The sequence below is a fragment of the Fringilla coelebs genome (assembly GCF_963513975.1).
Source record: "Fringilla coelebs genome assembly, chromosome: 16".
Lineage (NCBI taxonomy): Eukaryota > Metazoa > Chordata > Aves > Passeriformes > Fringillidae > Fringilla > Fringilla coelebs.
The window spans coordinates 2,007,048-2,024,009 of NC_140042.1; the positions used below are offsets into that span (position 1 = coordinate 2,007,048).

At 50.0% G+C, this 16,962-nt stretch overlaps 1 protein-coding gene across 1 annotated transcript in view; it reads left to right on the forward strand.

Moving 5' to 3' along the window:
• The window catches only part of CACNA1H (calcium voltage-gated channel subunit alpha1 H), a gene marked incomplete at its 3' end in the record, with an annotated part of 149,392 nt that overhangs the window by 111,887 nt on the left and 20,543 nt on the right, over positions 1-16,962 (forward strand). Inside the window, exons 18-27 of the mRNA XM_084216540.1 lie at positions 805-905; positions 1,262-1,385; positions 1,504-1,572; positions 1,682-1,866; positions 3,722-3,848; positions 4,171-4,296; positions 4,787-4,876; positions 5,622-5,835; positions 14,170-14,321; positions 16,514-16,623. Of these exons, the coding sequence (XP_084072666.1) occupies positions 805-905; positions 1,262-1,385; positions 1,504-1,572; positions 1,682-1,866; positions 3,722-3,848; positions 4,171-4,296; positions 4,787-4,876; positions 5,622-5,835; positions 14,170-14,321; positions 16,514-16,623 (1,298 nt within the window). The remainder of the gene's footprint in view (positions 1-804; positions 906-1,261; positions 1,386-1,503; positions 1,573-1,681; positions 1,867-3,721; positions 3,849-4,170; positions 4,297-4,786; positions 4,877-5,621; positions 5,836-14,169; positions 14,322-16,513; positions 16,624-16,962) is intronic.

The window sequence follows — 16,962 nt, forward strand, 5'->3', positions numbered from 1 at the left end:
AATCTGACTCTAATTTATTACTTTAAGGTACTATATTATATTAAAGAATACTATACTACACTAAAGAATACAGAAAGGATACTTACTCAATGCTAAAAAGATAATAATGAAGACTCGTGACTCTTTCCAGAGTCTCCACACAGCTTGGCCCTGATTGGCCAATGAGTCAAAACTCACACCAGAATCCAGTGAAACAATCTCCTAACACATTCCAAAGCAGCAAAACACAGGAGAAGCAAATGAGATAAGCATTGTTTTCCTTTTCTCTGCGGCTTGTCAGCTTCCCAGGAGAAAAATCCTGGGTGAAGAAATTTTTTCTGAGAATGTGAATGCCACAGGCCTGTGACAATCCCATGAGGTAAAACTTCCTTTTTTTTCCAAAAATGCCTCATTTTTGGGCCAATTGGGATTGTCACCCTCCAAAATGAGCTGCAGACACAACAGATAAATGGCTTTACTCACAGGAGCTGTTTGCTGTCATGAAGGCCTAAAAAGAGGTGTTTTCCACTTCACTTTTTGGTTTTTTGGTTGCTTGAGGCCTTTTTGTGTTTGGCACAACTCTGTATCTCCAAAATGACCCTTCCCAGGAGTCTTGCTTTATCCTGTCCTTTTTCCATCCCTTTCCTCCTTGTTTTCTTGGACAAATGTGATAATGGCCACCACAGCTCTGTCCCAAAGGCTGTGACCGCCTACAGACACAATAAAAAGCCATTAACTGCCCCCTCCTCCCACAAAACCACTGTGAAAGTTGAAGAGGCAGGAAAATAAAAGAGGAAGAAAAGGTGTTCCTTCTTTTTTATCCAGAGTTATTGCTACCGGATCCGCAAAGCCCTGGAGCCCTACAAACCCCAGTGGTGCAAGACTCACGAGAACTGGTCCCTCTACTTGTTCTCCCCACAGAACAGGTAAGAAATTCCAGTGAAATTCCAGCCCAGCAGGGGTTCGAGGTAATGGAATATTGCTTTCCTAGCCAGTCTCCCCTTGGGAAAAATCCTTCAGAGCTTTAGGAATCCAGTTCCTGATTTTGAGGTGAAGTTTTCAGTTCAGTGTGGGCAGAACCGTGTGGTTCACCCCGTTGCTGTCAGTGGTTTAGCCAGCATTAGTAATAATTAATAATTAATGATAGTCATGGCTGAAGCCTGTGGAGATGCTGCCTCACCAGCTGGGCCGGTGCTGGTGGCACATCAGCAGGAGGGTTTTGGGGAGGAGCCCGTTCCTGACCCAAACTTCTGAAGGATCTGTTTTTCCCACCTCTCTCCAGGTTCCGAGTGACGTGCCAGAAGGTCATTGCCCACAAAATGTTTGACCACGTGGTGCTGGTCTTCATCTTCCTCAACTGCATCACCATAGCTCTGGAGAGACCAGACATCGACCCCCTGAGCACGGTGAGAGGCATTTCCTTCCTCCATCCCCCATCCCGATCTTCATCTCCTCAGGACCAGACCCTGCAAGATAAATGTTGGGTTTCTGACTCGTGTCTCTTTGTTGTTCTGTGTTTTCCAGGAAAGGATATTCCTCAGTGTCTCTAATTACATCTTCACTGCCATCTTCGTGGTTGAAATGATGGTTAAGGTAATTAGAGCTTCATCCCGTGGCCCAGAGCAAATTCTGGCAAAGACCAGACCACGCCAGAGTTACAATTTGGGTGAAGATTTCAACGTCTCCCTTCTCCTGGCTGCAGGTGGTAGCTCTTGGCTTTTTCTCTGGGGAGAACACGTACCTGCAGAGCAGCTGGAACGTCCTGGATGGAGTGCTGGTCTTTGTATCCATCATTGACATCATTGTGTCCATGGCATCAGCAGGAGGAGCCAAAATCCTGGGAGTCCTTCGTGTGCTGAGGCTTCTGCGGACCCTGAGACCTCTCCGGTATGGGCTGATAAATCAGAGTTTGGGAAAGGCACGAGGTCTTGCTTAGTGACACAAAAAAAATGAAATACAACACGGGCAGAAACATCTTTGGGGATCTCTAAACTCAGTGAGGAATTGTTTGAAAGCAGTGAAATGAGTTCAGATTCATCTTCTCCACCTCGGACACGCGTGGCTGGAGTTTGGAGTGAGAGGTGCTGTCAGAATCCAGCAGAATCCAGAGTGAGGGCAGCCAGAGCCTCCTCCACACTGCAGTTTTATCAGCCCTTCCCAAATCCTCCTTCAACCTCACAGGCATTCCCCAGCAGAGAGGGATTTGCAGTTGAACAGGTGCTGATGAGGATTTGATAAGCTCAACATCCTTCCCTGCTCTCCTGACCCTGCCAAATATCCCTGCAAAGCAGCTCCTCCCTCAGCCAGGCACAGGAGGGCAGAGCTTCCAGTGTTTGAGAACAGGAGTAAAGATAATCTGTATTTTGGTTATGATTAATAAAGAGGGATAATGCTTGGGGGGGATTCGGATCAGCTCCTGTTCTGGTTTCATCCTGCTTGGCAAGAAACAGGAGCCTTTTTTTTCTGAAATTTCAGGGGAATGAGACAGTCACCTCCAAAAACCTGGAAACTTTCTGGGACAAAGCTGTGCTTGTGAGAATGATAGGAAGAGGGAATCTTTTAGACCACAAGAACAACAGCTCTTTGTGCTCTGTGTCACCTTAGTGACCAGGAAATCAGTGTTTCTGGCTCCTAGCTGTTCTGCTGGTGGCACCAGGGTCCCCTGGCAGTGCTGGCTCCCCAGGACACCCTGGGCAAGTCGCCATGTGTGACCCACAGAAGTGGGAACAGAATTCAGGGCACGGGCAGTTCATGAGGAAAGGGGAGGGGGAAAGAGGGAAATGGTCTTTGAGATTAACTAGGCCAGATCCTATGAATAGAAAGGAATTCATCACCTCTCACCACGGCCTCACTGAGCACAGGATGGCTCCAGGGACCATTCCTAACACTTTGGAGGTGCAGTTCAGTCTCCACATGATTTCTCTCAAACAAGACCCTGTGGAAATGCTGCAGCACAAAACGCTTTTCTCTGGGCTTGGCAGGCACAAGGCATCACTGTCCGTGTGAGCTGCAGCTCCCTGCAAGGACTCACCCTCTACAAGCCCATCCTAAAAACAACTGTGATGTTTTTCAGGCAAAACTCCCACCTGGCCCTTCCCAGGAAAGCTTGGCTTGGGCTGGTTCCACTGCCACATCCCCAGGGCAGGGCAGTGCATGGCCCAGGCTCTCCTCCAGGAAAGCAGCACCCCTGCTCCTCCCAACACCCCAAACCTGCCTCAGAGCACACCAGGAATCTGCTTCCCAACAGGACTGATCCTTTGCCTGTGGAGCTGCTGATCACAGGCTCCTGTTAGCTGAGAGCCAGCTCAGGAACTAATTAGGAAACAAATTGGAATTACTCTGTTTGGAAAGTTGTCATGGCCACTACTGCAGGAGGAGCACCAGATGTGCTCTCCAGGCCCACTGGGAAGATGTTGGGAGAGGAGGGAGGGTCCTGCCTGTGTCCCTGTGCTGGGATCAGAGCCCTTGGAGAGATCAGGCTCCTGGAGTGAGGTACAAACCTCTCACAGTGGGAGCTCTGTGATATGCTGCCCACCGGGAGCCTCCCCTCCTCACTCTGCCCAGCTGCCACTGTTTGAATTCCATCTGATGGGATTGGGAATGTTCTGGCTGGCTGAAGAATTCCCTGCCTGCAGGTAGAGGAGGGCTGGGCCAGCCCCAGAGAGCAGAGGAGAAGCAGCTGGGTGATAACAGGACATACATAAAAATTAAAAGTTTAATTGTCTTGTCTTTTTTTTTCCAGAGTCATCAGCAGAGCCCCAGGTCTGAAGCTGGTGGTGGAAACCTTGATCTCCTCCTTGAGGCCTATTGGGAATATTGTTCTCATCTGCTGTGCTTTCTTCATTATCTTTGGGATTTTAGGGGTCCAGGTAAAGTATTTCTTTCCCCTGCAAGTGACTGCTGCAAAAGAGAAGCTGCTTTTCTCACAAGCTGGGGTTGAGGTGGACATAATGAGCTGAAATGCCTCCAAAGGAAGATTTCAGTTTGGGAAGAAGAGCCAGGCTTTAGGAGAAATGATCCAGGGTGGGGTTGGCAGCTGCTCCCAGCAAGGATGTCAGGATTAGGAGAACAGACAGACCTCCCTGATGAACTCTACTGCAGGAATGAAAGATAAATCACAGAACAGACTTTTCAAAGCTGCTTATTTTTTGCTGTTCTTTTTTTTTTTTTAATTTGTGTTCTCAAATGCAGCTTTTTAAAGGCAAGTTCTACTACTGTGATGGCCCTGATGTCAAAAACATCACCACGAAGGCTGACTGCACCAACGCTCACTACAAATGGGTCCGGAGGAAGTACAACTTCGACAACTTGGGCCAGGTAAAGTCCTCCCTGCAGGGGTTTTCTGTGCCAGCTTTTCATGATGGACACTTGAAATGTGTGGCTTCAGGAGGGGGTGGAGCCTCCATCATAGGAAGTTTCCAAAATTGATGTTGCAATCATCTATCAATGGGCTCATATTTGCACTTGGTGACCTTTGAGGGCTTTTCCATCCTTGGTCATTCTATGACTTTATCTGGAAATCTCTGTCTTTTACTCTAAATGTGTAAATATGGATCAGATCAACTCTTGATCTCTTGCTATGGTCATACAATTCCTTGGTTTTAGGAGAATTGTCCTAAAGCCACTGCTTTGGGATGCCATCCCTCAGCTGCCCCTTTTATTCTTCAGATTGCTCCCTGTTCTGATTGCAAATGCAGAAAATGAAATGCTTTACATGGCTGAAAAGCAGGCTAGGCCATAGGAGGAGTTGGGAGCTCCTTCCCTGGGGACTGAAAGGCAGGACCAACCCCTTCTGTCCATTTTGCAGGCCCTGATGTCCCTGTTTGTCCTCTCCTCCAAGGACGGCTGGGTGAACATCATGTACGACGGGCTGGATGCCGTGGGCATTGACCAACAGGTACCTGTCCTGCAGAGCCCACCTGTGCTCCTCTCTCCAGCCTCAGGCCTGGGCACTCCAGGGTTTTTGAAATCCCAGGAAGCAGCAGAGCTGTAGAACCTCCTTGAGGTTCCTTTTGCTCGTTGAGCTGCCAGTTTTCCATTTTTTAGAGTTGCTTTTCCATGGCTGCTTCCCATGTAGGACAAGCTCTGATGTGTCCTACATCAGGAGATGTAGAATGAATTCGAATGAGGGTGCTTGAGGATGGGAAACCACCAGGAATGCTGTGGAAAAGGCATTCAGTTTGAGAGTTTCCTGGCATTTTCTGTGGGAAGTCGAGTCTCGCATGAGTAGGACCCACCCAGAGCCACAGTAACACTTTGGACTTCATTTCCCCCACTTCTGAAGATCTGGTAACAACTGAGAAACATTAAGCAGGAGCCCACATCTGAAAAAATTAAAAATCTGGAGCCTATCTTTAGCTGAAACAATCTTGCTGGTGGGATGCTGCTGATCCACTGAGATTTAGCCGAAGCTGTGTGAAATAAATACCAAAATAATCAAATCCCATAAGGCGGTTTGGGGTGGGTTTTGCACCAAACAGCAAAATTTTAGTCAGTGAGAAGGTGAATGAGAGGAAAATACTTGGGGAAAATCCTCCTCCCAGTCCTGCCCTCCTCCCCACACAACTTGCTGCTCCAAAAAAACTGACTCAACCCACCCGCTCTGTGCCGCTTCTCCCTCGTTTTTCCCTCCCCCCCCCCAGCCCATCCAGAACCACAACCCTTGGATGCTGCTCTACTTCATCTCCTTCCTGCTCATCGTCAGCTTCTTCGTGCTCAACATGTTCGTGGGGGTGGTGGTGGAGAACTTCCACAAGTGCCGGCAGCACCAGGAGGCGGAGGAGGCGCGGCGCCGGGAGGAGAAGCGGCTGCGGCGCCTGGAGAAAAAGCGCAGGAGTAAGGAGATGTACCTGTCTGGTCGGTAGAGTGCCTTACAAACCAAAATCTTTCTGAGCCCTGCCTGCTCCCAAAGCAAGATTTCCTTTGAGTTTTGGAGTTTTTGTTGTTGGTGGTGGTGTTGTTGGGGTTCACGAGGTTGTGTTGTTTCGTTACCTCTTTGGCGGTGCCTTAAGGCTCGGGCTGGTGACATCTTGGGATTGTCCTGGTGGGAAATGTCACCTTTGCACCTGGCTGGGGGAAAATGCTCCTCCAGCAGAGCCCTCCCTGCAAGGCCATGCTGTCCCAAGCACCGAGGGACACGGGGGTGAACAGTTTCCCTGCTCCCCCCGTGCCTGGAGGCCGCTCTGAGGCTCCCCCGTGCCTTAACGCGCCGTCTGCATCTGAGGATGGTGGTGGGCTTTGATTTGGGGATTCTTTTCTCGGCTAAACCAGTGCTGATGCTGCCTGGGAGTCCTGGAGCATGGCCCCGCATGCCACAGACACTGCATGGGGGCATGGACAGAGCCTGGGGACAGCAGGGAGCCCCAGGGTGGGGCTGCAGGGAGAATCCTCTTGGGATCGTGTCCGTGACAGGAGATGCTCGTCCCATTCCAGGCTGGGACTCAGTCCTGGGACTCATTTTTTCCTTGGAACACCGGCCAGGGGCAGGGCCATTAGCCAAACAAGGCCTTTAGCCAAAATTTCCTTCTCAGTGGATCTCATAGGGACCATCAAACCCCAAAACCACCTGAGCCTGTGCTCCTTTCCTGCCCCAAACCTGCCCATTCCCACCTCCCCCAGGCAGGCTGCACCTGGGAGGGTATTCCCAGGAAATCTGCCAGGAAAGCAGCCCCAGCTTTGCCAGAAGTTTCAGTGAGCAGGGAGAGCCTGCCAGGCATTTTTGAGGAGTGAGCAAACCTGGCTTGGTCGCTGAGATCAAAGCTGAGCTTAGTCAGAGGTAAGGCTGAGCTTTCCTGGCCCTGTTTGCTTGCAGCAGTGCTGTGACTCTGCCTGGCCATGTCATCTCCTGGAAGGACCAAATATTGTGACAAATAGTTGTGTCCCACACATCAAGCCATGGATACCCCATTTCCAGCTGGAAAAGCAGCCCAGCTCCAAGGACACCCCATCCCATTCCCTGCCTCCCTCCAGGCCTGGGGCAGGAGCTGTGTCCCTCTCCTGCTCCCCTGGTGCCCCTTGGTAGAGCCAGGGGACACCTCAGCACTAAATGGTGGCACTGCTGTCCCCACAGGACCTTAATGACACCACAGGGAGGGCCAAGCCCTTTTGATTTTAGCCAGTTGTGAGTTCAGTGCCTGGCTCAAAATGAAATCCAGCTCAGACACTGAGGCTCTCCAGAGATTTCCAAGAGTTCAAATGCAATTTTCCGTCCCCTTTTCCCATTTAGCTTTGGGAGTGTGAGGGTGGAAATACTGAAGGCAGCCTTTCCAGCACAGGGAGGAGAATCAGTTTTAGGGTCCCAGGGGTCCTCCTTGTGCAGCTTCTACCCCAATGTGCTGACCTGAAAGACATTCAGATAAACTCAAAGTTTATATGACATTTAAAAAAAAAAAAAAAAGCAATTTTAAGCATCCTTTGAGAGAACAGGGGCACAGGTATGGAGGCACAGCTCAGTCCCTGATTAGGAAATAAATCTTATTAAAGCCTGGCTGTGACTCCACAGCTCAGACACAGAAAGAGCCAGTCCCTGTCAAAGTGATGGACACTGTGACATTGTCCCTCTTTATCCACCACCTCCAAGGAGCTATTTCAGCCCAGCCATTGCACAGATGAGGCTTGTAACATTTCATGGAGAGCACACAGGGAGGAGGACAGATTTCTGGAAGGGGATCAAGTCAATAGAGCAGCTGAGAAGTGAAACATTTGGCCATGTGCTGGGCTTCCAGAAGGTTCCCTGAAAATGTCTGGCTCTACCTGCAAGGACAGCTTGGCATCCAAACTGGAGCTGTTAACAAGGTGAACCCAAATATCTGCTGCACTTTTGGGAAATTGCCGTTTCCATTTCAAGGGATGTATTTTTGTTTCAGCTGGGAGGGGTTTGAACCTCCTGGGTGATTTAGGTGACTAATGGATTTGATAAAAAAAACCATGGCAGACTCAGAAAGATGTGAGCTGTGCCTGTGGGCAGTGTGTGTGCGCTCGGGGAGCTGTGGGATCTGCATGGTGCAGCAGCTGGCAGCTTCCTCTGCTTCCATGTGTCCCTTCCACTGCTTCCATGTGTCCCAGCACTCTGTGTCACCCCTGTGGAGCGGCCTGGTCACCCCAGGGAGAGGAGGGAGGAACGTGGGGAGGCTGGCAGAGATCCCTGCTTTCACCTCAGTCAGCATTCCCAGCGTTGGGCAGAGCAGGAGAGGAGGGAGAATTTGTGTTTTAACAGGAGGAAAATCCAGCCTAGGTCACAAATGCACCCTCTGGGCTTGCTGTCTGCCTGGCACCTTGTCTGTGTGTCCTGTCCCCTGTCTGTGATGTCCCCTGGGGATGGAGGGCTGGGGGATCTGTCCCTTCCTGCACACACAAAAATGCAGCACAGAGCTGTGGCGGGCTGGGAATGGTTAAACCTCAGCTGGGTGATCTGGGTACTAATCCCAGGGTAGATCCAGGATTTGGAGCCTGGCAGAGAGGGATTGTTCCTGGGACACAGCCCTGGATGGGTTAAACCTCAGCTAGGTGATCCTGGGTGCCAATTCCAGGCTGGATCCAGGATTTAGGGCCTGGCAGAGGGATTGTTCTGTGGAAAATACAACTCTGGGAATGGGATAAACCTCAGCTGGGTGATCCTAGGCACCAGTCCCAGGCTGGATCCAGGATCTGGAGCTGAGCAGAGGGATTGCTCCATGAAGGACTCAGCCCTGCAGCAGGACCCAGCTCCTTCTCAGGTGGGATGGGCAGTCATCGCCTGCTTTGGGGTTTTTTTTCAGCAGAATGGTCCCTCTGAGCCCAATTCTGTGCTGTCACCACCTCAGATCTTTCCAAAACATTTCTTCTTTCCCATCTGAGGGCCACTTTGCTGCAGGGATTGGCAGCAGGTTCACTCTGCTCAAGGAGAGCAGAGGGCAGGGGGTGAGGACACTGAGAAATGCATTTGATGTGGTTTTAAAGGCAGAACTGCTCAGTGAACTTTTTTTATGTGAGGGGGAAAAAAGAAAATCAAGATAAACCAGAATATTTTTCCTGACACTGTCCCTGCTCCATCCATTCCATCCAAGTGTAATTTAACAATCCTGCTGCTCTCAGCCTTTTAATGAGCTTCTCAGAAGACACAGAGCCAGAGCAGCCTCCCCAGACCGAAGGTTTTCATTAAAAACACGTGGAGCAGCTTGATCTGCTCTGCCTGTGGGATCCAAATCCAGCCCTCCTGGATCTGCCTGGCAGCTCAGCCCTGGCCTTTGGGAGCTGCAGGAAGGTCTGGAGGACACTGGGGGCTGAGAGCAGAGCAGGAAAAGCTGGGAAAGCTGGAAATCCCAGCTCTAGCTGGGAGCAGGCTGCCTTTCAGTGATGTCCCTTCAGGAAGACCCCAAAACCTGAGAATTCAGAAATACTTTTTCCTGATTTCACCTCTGTGAGAGGAGAGTGGCCACAAATCTGTTCCTCTGAGGCTTTTCCCATCAGAGCTGGGAATTGTGGAAGGATGAGGGGAATTTTAAGCCCCAGCAGAGGTGCCTTTCAAAGCAGTGACTGCAAACTTTTCTCTAGAGGGTGGCACATGGTGATATTTGAATTTAAACACCCTCTCAGTGCCACAACCCTCTCTGTATCCAGCAGAATCACTTGAGCTACAATTTTGGGTGCTGTATCCCTGAGGGTTCAGAGTTTCCAAGCAGGGAATTCTCAAACCCTGCTGTTTGTTTTTCCAGGCAGCTGCAGGTACAGAGCTGCTCTGTTCCAGGCATGAATAACCCCATTAGGGCTTTCTAATGTTTCATGCAGAGCATTGTAATGGAGGAGCTGGAGCTGGGAATTGTAATGCCAACTAAAAATGCTTTTAAGCCAGGGGAGGATGGGGCTTCATTAATTTCCATGTCAGCAGAACCACAAGCAAAGTGGAAATACTCTGCAGAGAGGTGAGATTCAAGTACCAGCCAGCATCTAAAAGCAAGGGGAGGACAGGCTGGGATTTTTCTTTTTTCATCTGTTTGATGGTTGCTTTTGTCCCCTCCTGCACTTCCACCAGTTCAAACCAGCAGCTGAAGGGAAACTTGTCTGTGTTTGATGGAGAGAGAGCATTTACAGAGCACGGCGTGCCAGGACAAGGGGAATGCATTCCCACTGCCAGAGGGTTCTGGGATTTTGGGAAGGAATTCCTCCCTGGGAGGGTGGAAAGGAGCTGGGATGGAATTCCCAGAGAAGCTGGGGCTGCCCCTGGGTCCCTGGAAGTGTCCAAGGCCAGGCTGGGATGGTGGAAGGTGTCCCTGCCCATGGCAGGGGTGGAATGGGATGGGCTTTAAGGTCCCTTCCAACCCAAACCATCCTGGAATTCTGTGAAAACAGACAAAAACCCACAAGAACCCCAAGGTGCCCAGGCAGGATGGGGCTTGGAGCAGCCTGGGACAGTGGGAGGTGTCCCTGCCTTGGCAGGGGTGGCACTGGGTGGGCTTTGAGGTCCCTCCCACCCCAACCCATTCCATGATGACAGAAATTCTGGCAGCTGGCTGATGGGAGTCTCATCCCACAGCCCATTTTCCCAGAGAGCCCAAGGCACAGGTTGTGTTTTGCCTGCTGGGATCAGCAGTGGATCCTGGGTGCCCTGGTGGCCGTGCCCACATCAGAGTCCTCCTCAGCCAGGTTGTGCCAGCAGCAGGGGGGGGTGTGCAGTGAACCCTCAGCACAATTTGGGGGCTTAAAATTCCCTCTAAGAGTTAAAAATGTGAACTGGGAGGAGCCCAGAGCGCTTTGCTGTGCTGCCAGCAGAGGTAAAACTTCCTGAATGGCTTGGGAATGCCCAGAGCTGTGGAGCCCTGGAGCTCTGTCCATCCTGGCAGAGCTGTGTGGGGCTGCATCCTCTGCTCCCACCCTGCTGCAGCCCCTCTGCCTTCCTGGGGTCACTGAGCTGCTGGGGACATCCCTGGGCTCATCCCTGGGCACATCCCTGGGCACATCCCTGGGCACATCCCTAGGCACATCCCTGCCTTCTCCAGGCACATCCCTGGGCACATCCCTAGGTTCATCCCTGCCCTCTCCAGGCACATCCCAGCTCCCTCTGCCAGCCTGGCACGGGCAGCATCTCCTCCAGTGGACATTGCATGGGGTCCCCCTGAGCATGGCCCTGCTGCATGTGGTTCTTGTCACCTCTGTCACCTCCTTGCCAGCTCTCCTTGGATGTTTTCCCCTTGCTGGAGTTCCTTCCCTGTCCCCTGCTCTGCCTTTGGGCTGTGTGCATCCCAAAGGAGCCAGGCTTCACCTGCAGCTCCCTCGGGTTAAGCCTGTCCCAAGTTTTCCCAGCAGGAATTTGGGCAGGGCTGAGAGAGACCTGTGGGACCCCTCTGTGCTGCAGGACAGAGCCACCTCTGGGTCTGCTGCTTCCTCCTTGGTTTTTTCTCTCCAGCCTGTGGACAGAAGGAGCTCTGATGCTGCCTGGGAATTTAGGAGGTTTTCAGCTCAGTGCCTGACAGTGGACAATGTCTTCTTGTGATGCCCCTTCTGTAATTAGTAGATAAAACAGAATAAACACCTGATCTTTTGCTGAATAGGGAATAAATCAGGCATTTGGGCAGGTGAGGGGTGGTTAAAACCACCTGCAACCTCTTTTCCTTATGTGCTGCCAGCCCATCCCTGCTCATCTCCTGGAATCCATTGATCAACCTTTCATCATTAATAAATTGTCCCTTAATATAACATTTAACTATTAAGGGTGTTCTCAGACCTCCCAAGGAGTTATCTGCACTCCCAAGAAGACATTTCCCTAAAAATAATAAAAAAAAAAAGGACAAGGATGTTGTAATCCTGAAAACACATGAAAGCACATTGTACTGAAATAAATATTATACTGCAATGTTTTTATTATTATTTTTCAGGCAGGCTGAGCTCAGTAGCACAGACAGCCCCAGCAGTCCAAGATGACTCGTAGGATTAAGGCACATGAAAGCAAACAAAAATGTATTCAAAAACAACTCTGGTTGCTTTCATCTTGTTTTTCCACACCCCTTAGCAGAGAAAAAAAAAAGCCTTGGTGACCCTGGTCAGAAGGAAATGTTTTTCAAATGCCTCCACTGTACTTTTAACTACCAGGAAAAAAAAAAAAAAGTAGTTGAAAGAGAGCTGCAGATTCTGTTTCCCTTTATCCAATTAATTTTAAGGGTTTGGATTCTGATCTGGCATCAGTTGCACCAAAAAAAAAGAAAAAAAACCTCCCACATTTCAAGAGTCCTTCCATCTGAAAGGTATTAGCAGGATGAGAGGAGTGGGAGATGGATTTCAGGAGGGCACTGAGTGCTTCTGAACTGATTTCCCTCCTTTCTGTCAAGGTGAAGCAACTTTTTCTGAGCTCTTCATGCTTTAAAAGCTGAATTTGCTGAAATATTTGCAAAATCCCCTCTCTGTGAGGAACAATCCTGCTCTGACTTGGTGTGACCTCAGTGTCTCTTCCACTTGTGAAATCCACAGTAATGCTGCCTTGGCCTGGTGTAAACTCAGAATATTTACATTGCTGAAGTTTGAAAGGAATTTGAGTGCCCACAGCCATCCCTGCGGTCACACTTTCATTGGAGAGAGGCACAGGCAGTAAATGCAGTCCTGGGGTCCAAACACTCTCCTTGGAAAGCTCCCAGGAATTTGGTCACAGGCAGAAATTTCCACATTTTGAAGAGAAAAAAAGGAGGAATCCCAGCCAGAGGCAGAGATATAAAATTCATGTGAATGGTTTTAGATGCAGCCGTGCCCTGAGCCCTAGATATATTGTTTAATTATCTATTTTATAAAAATAAATGTATATTTCTTTTTCCAGAGGAGCTTGTGCTGGTTGTCCTGGCAGAGCCAAGTGCTTTGTGACTGTGTCCTGTGTGCTCCCATCCCTCAGGAATGCCCTGCTGCTTTTCCTTAGGCCTTCCAAAGGCCCCAAAAACCTTCTGGAGCTCGGGGCACGTTCTCCTCCCTCCAGGGATATTCCTGGCACCTTCCGGGCTGGGAGAGATGAGTGCTGCCCCAGCTCTACCCTCGCCTGCAGCTGCAGCTGTGCTGGGTTTGGAGCTTCTCCCCTGGCTTTGGGTCCTGTGTCCATCCTGCTCCTCCCCTGCTGCCCATGCCAGGAGGAGAACGGGGGACAGAGGGGAGGACCTGGCTGGCACCAGAGCCTGCTCATCCCAAACACCCCACCAGGCTGAGGTGGGAGGCAGGATCACTCAGGGATCACACAGGGATCACTCAGGGATCACTCAGGGATCACACAGGAATCACTCAGGGATCAATCAGGGATCACACAGGAATCACTCAGGGATCACACGGGGATCACACGGGGATCAATCAGGGATCACTCAGGGATCACACAGGGATCAATCAGGGATCACTCAGAAATTACACAACAATCAGGGATCACTCAGGGATCAATCAGGGATCACTCAGAAATTACACAACAATCAGGGATCACTCAGGGATCACACAGGAATATTTCAGGAGTCACTCAGGAATCTCAGGAATTACACAAGAATCAGTCAGGGATCATTCAGGAATTACTCAGGGATCAGTCAGGGATCACACAGAGATCACACAGGGATCACCCAGGCATCACTCCGGGATAACACAGATCACTCAGGGATCACACAGGGATCACTCAGGGATAACACAGAGATCCCACCGGAATTAATCAGGGATCAATCAGGGATCACTCAGGGATCACACAGGAATAACAGATCACATAGGAATCACCCAGGGATCACTCAGGGATCACACAGGAATCACTCAGGGATCCCACAGGAATCACTCAGGGATCACCCAGGGATCACACAGGAATCACACAGGGATAACAGATCACATAGGAATCACTCAGGGATCACTCAGGGATCACACAGGGATCCCACAGGAATCACTCAGGGATCACACAGAGATCACACAGGGATAACAGATCACATAGGAATCACTCAGGGATCACTCAGGGATCACTCAGGGATCACTCAGGGATCACTCAGGGATCACACATCACATAGGAACCACTCAGGGATCAATCAGGGATCACACAGGGATCACACAGGAATCACTCAGGGATCACTCAGGGATCCCACAGGGATCACTCAGCCTCTTCCCACGGTTTCCCCACCTCTGTTCTCAGCCCGTGTCCAGCTGGCAGTGCCCTGCAGGCCCCGTGCTGGTGGCCCGCAGCCCCGCAGCGCCCTCGGCTCACGGCTGTCCCCTGTGTCCCCACAGAAGCCCAGCGCAGGCCCTACTACGCCGACTACTCGCCGGCCAGGAGGTACATCCACAGCCTGTGCACCAGCCACTACCTCGACCTCTTCATCACCTTCATCATCGGCGTCAACGTCATCACCATGTCCATGGAGCACTACAACCAGCCCAAGGTAGGAGCCGCCCCCAGCAGGGCTGCCCTGGGAGGAAATTGGCCATGGGACATTCCCCAGTGATGTTTTAGGGCTTTGGATTTTATGTTTTCCGTGTATTTGTAATCTGGAGTTCTTTAGTGTGTAACTCTAAACTCCACACACAGTGTGAGCTGCTGCTGTCCCGTTTTGGGCAGACACAACAATTCCTCTCCAGGCCTGGCAATCAAGGACACCTCACTGGCTCAGGCCCCAGAAATGTAAACAAAAGTGAGTTGGGGGCAACAAACTTGAGGGAAATTACTTCATTACCTGAAGCTGTAATTGGCAGATTAACCCCCAATACGCAAATGGCCCAAATTTATAAAAGTGTGAAAACCCTGACCCATGGTCCCATTTTGGGTGTAGCCTTTGTCTGCCCTAAATGTACCTGAAGGCCCCTCAATAAATAGAAACACTTTTTATCCCCCAATTTTGTCCAGCCTCTGTTTTTAGGTAGTCCCAAAAACAGTTTTTGGGGAGCCTCAGCATTCTGATCCAGCTCTGCCATTTGGGAGTCACTGGCTCAGGCAAAACCTCCATTTCCCTGCTTTGGGTAAAAAAAAACCCAGCTAATGGAGAGTGAATTAAGCTTTTACCAGGAAAAGACCAATCTAAATATTTCCTGCCCTGATCCCAAACCTGACTGAGCCTCACACTGGAAAACAGTCCAGAGTTTTAGAACGTTCCATTAACAGATATAAACTCAGAGTTACAGCATGCAGAGCGTTTCTTTTCCTCAATGAATATGAATAAACCAAATTTAAAAGTACAAGCCTCACTTTTTTAATGTATTATAAAATCATTCTCCCCCCAGAACATCTTTGACAAAAATCATAGGGGCCAATAGATAAATTTATATCAATTTATACATTTTCCATCTATAAATTTTCCATTTTGTTATCATTTATGAAGCTTTGGCTCAGCATTTACTTTTCCAGCATTCCATGGTAACCTGCAAATGCCTCCTGGATGCTGAGCCAGAGGGTAACGTGTGTGTGTGTGTTTTACACCAGGGTAATTCCATGGAAATGTTGTTTATCCAGGTTAGGTTTTATTTACTCTTGGTTTATGTTCACTTAACACAGAGTTGTAAATCCAAATGCAAACGGTCACAAACGATGGCAGAAGCCAGGCTCAGGCTTTGGGTGGAACAGGGAATTGTCCTGTGTTTTTTAAGCTGCCATTTTATTTTAGGTACTGGTACAAAAATAGGGATTGTTGCCAACACCTAAGAAACTTCCAGCTCCCATTCCCAAAATCCAGGGCATGGCCATGCCCTGGTGACCTCCCTGTGTGCGGGGCCAGCAAAGCCAGGCATCACACAGAGGGGACAAAAAGAGCTTTCCCGTGCCCTGGGGTTTCCTGCAGCCTCCTCTGTCACGTTTATTTCCATTTTTGTCCGGTTTGATGCTCACAATTCCCATTTTTTATTGGAAATTCAGAGTCCTGCTCTACACTAAACCAAACCCCCCTTCCCTCCCCCGTGTCCCCCAATCTCTCCCCACCCCAAGAGCTGCTCCACCCCCCCAAGCCTGTCTATTTTAAGGCCCCACAAGATTCCTTTGCTATTGTTGGCCCCCAGCTCCAATGAAATCCATTATAAACACTCATCATCCCCAAGTATAAACATTGTGGATTCCTGACTTCCGAGGGCGGCTCCGGGGACAGCGGGAACGCTGCACCAAATATGGACACGCTTTGCCCGGCGCTGGAGATGTCCCATTTTTCAACAAGGAAAGGTTTCATCCATCTCCAAGGTTTATTTATTTTCCTCAGCTTTTTAAGCAAAGCCTTTGTCCCCAGGGCTGGAATCAAGAAATGATCCATCAAGGCTTTTCTTCTCCCCAAGGCTGGGCACTTCAGACCAAGGAATCTTCAGGAGATGGGGAAGGGGGGAATTTTTTCGTGTCTGGCCCAGACTGAACAATTTGTGCACTGAGCTTGAACCTGACATTTTTAGCAGAACTAATCTCAGTGCTTTGGAGGGTTTTGTTTGACTCAGGGGCTAAGCCTTTATTTGAGTTCTGCTGGGTGATTTAGTGAGCTCCACGAGCCTTTATGACTTTATTCCTGAAATTTCTGTGCTCCTCTCACCCTGCTCCCTGCCAGTCCCTCCGTGGGGGTCTAGGAAGGGATCACTGGGCTGGCCTAACTGGGATCTGTCTTTCCAGTCCCTGGATGAAGCCCTCAAGTACTGCAACTACGTGTTCACCATCGTCTTTGTGTTCGAGGCACTGCTCAAGTTGGTGGCCTTTGGTTTCCGGAGGTTTTTTAAGGACAGGTGAGAGCATTTTGGACCCCTGTGGATTGGGGATTCAGGGCTGGACTGACCCACTTTCAGAGCCAGATTCTGGGGAGATGTAGCAGCACTGTGGTGACACAAGAAGAGCCCAGGGCTGGCTCTCAGTGGGTGCAAACTTTGTAGTGTGAGAACTGAAAATCCTGAGAACTGCTGGCGGTGCTTTGCAGGAGGAATTCAGGAAATCTCCCCAAATTCCAGATGCATCTTTTCCCCCAGGAATTCCCTTTCCACCAGGCCTGACCAGCTCACCTCAGAGGTCAGAAACACTTCCCAGTCAGCTCCCAGTCACTTCCCAAATTTTGTGGCTCACAGGATGTC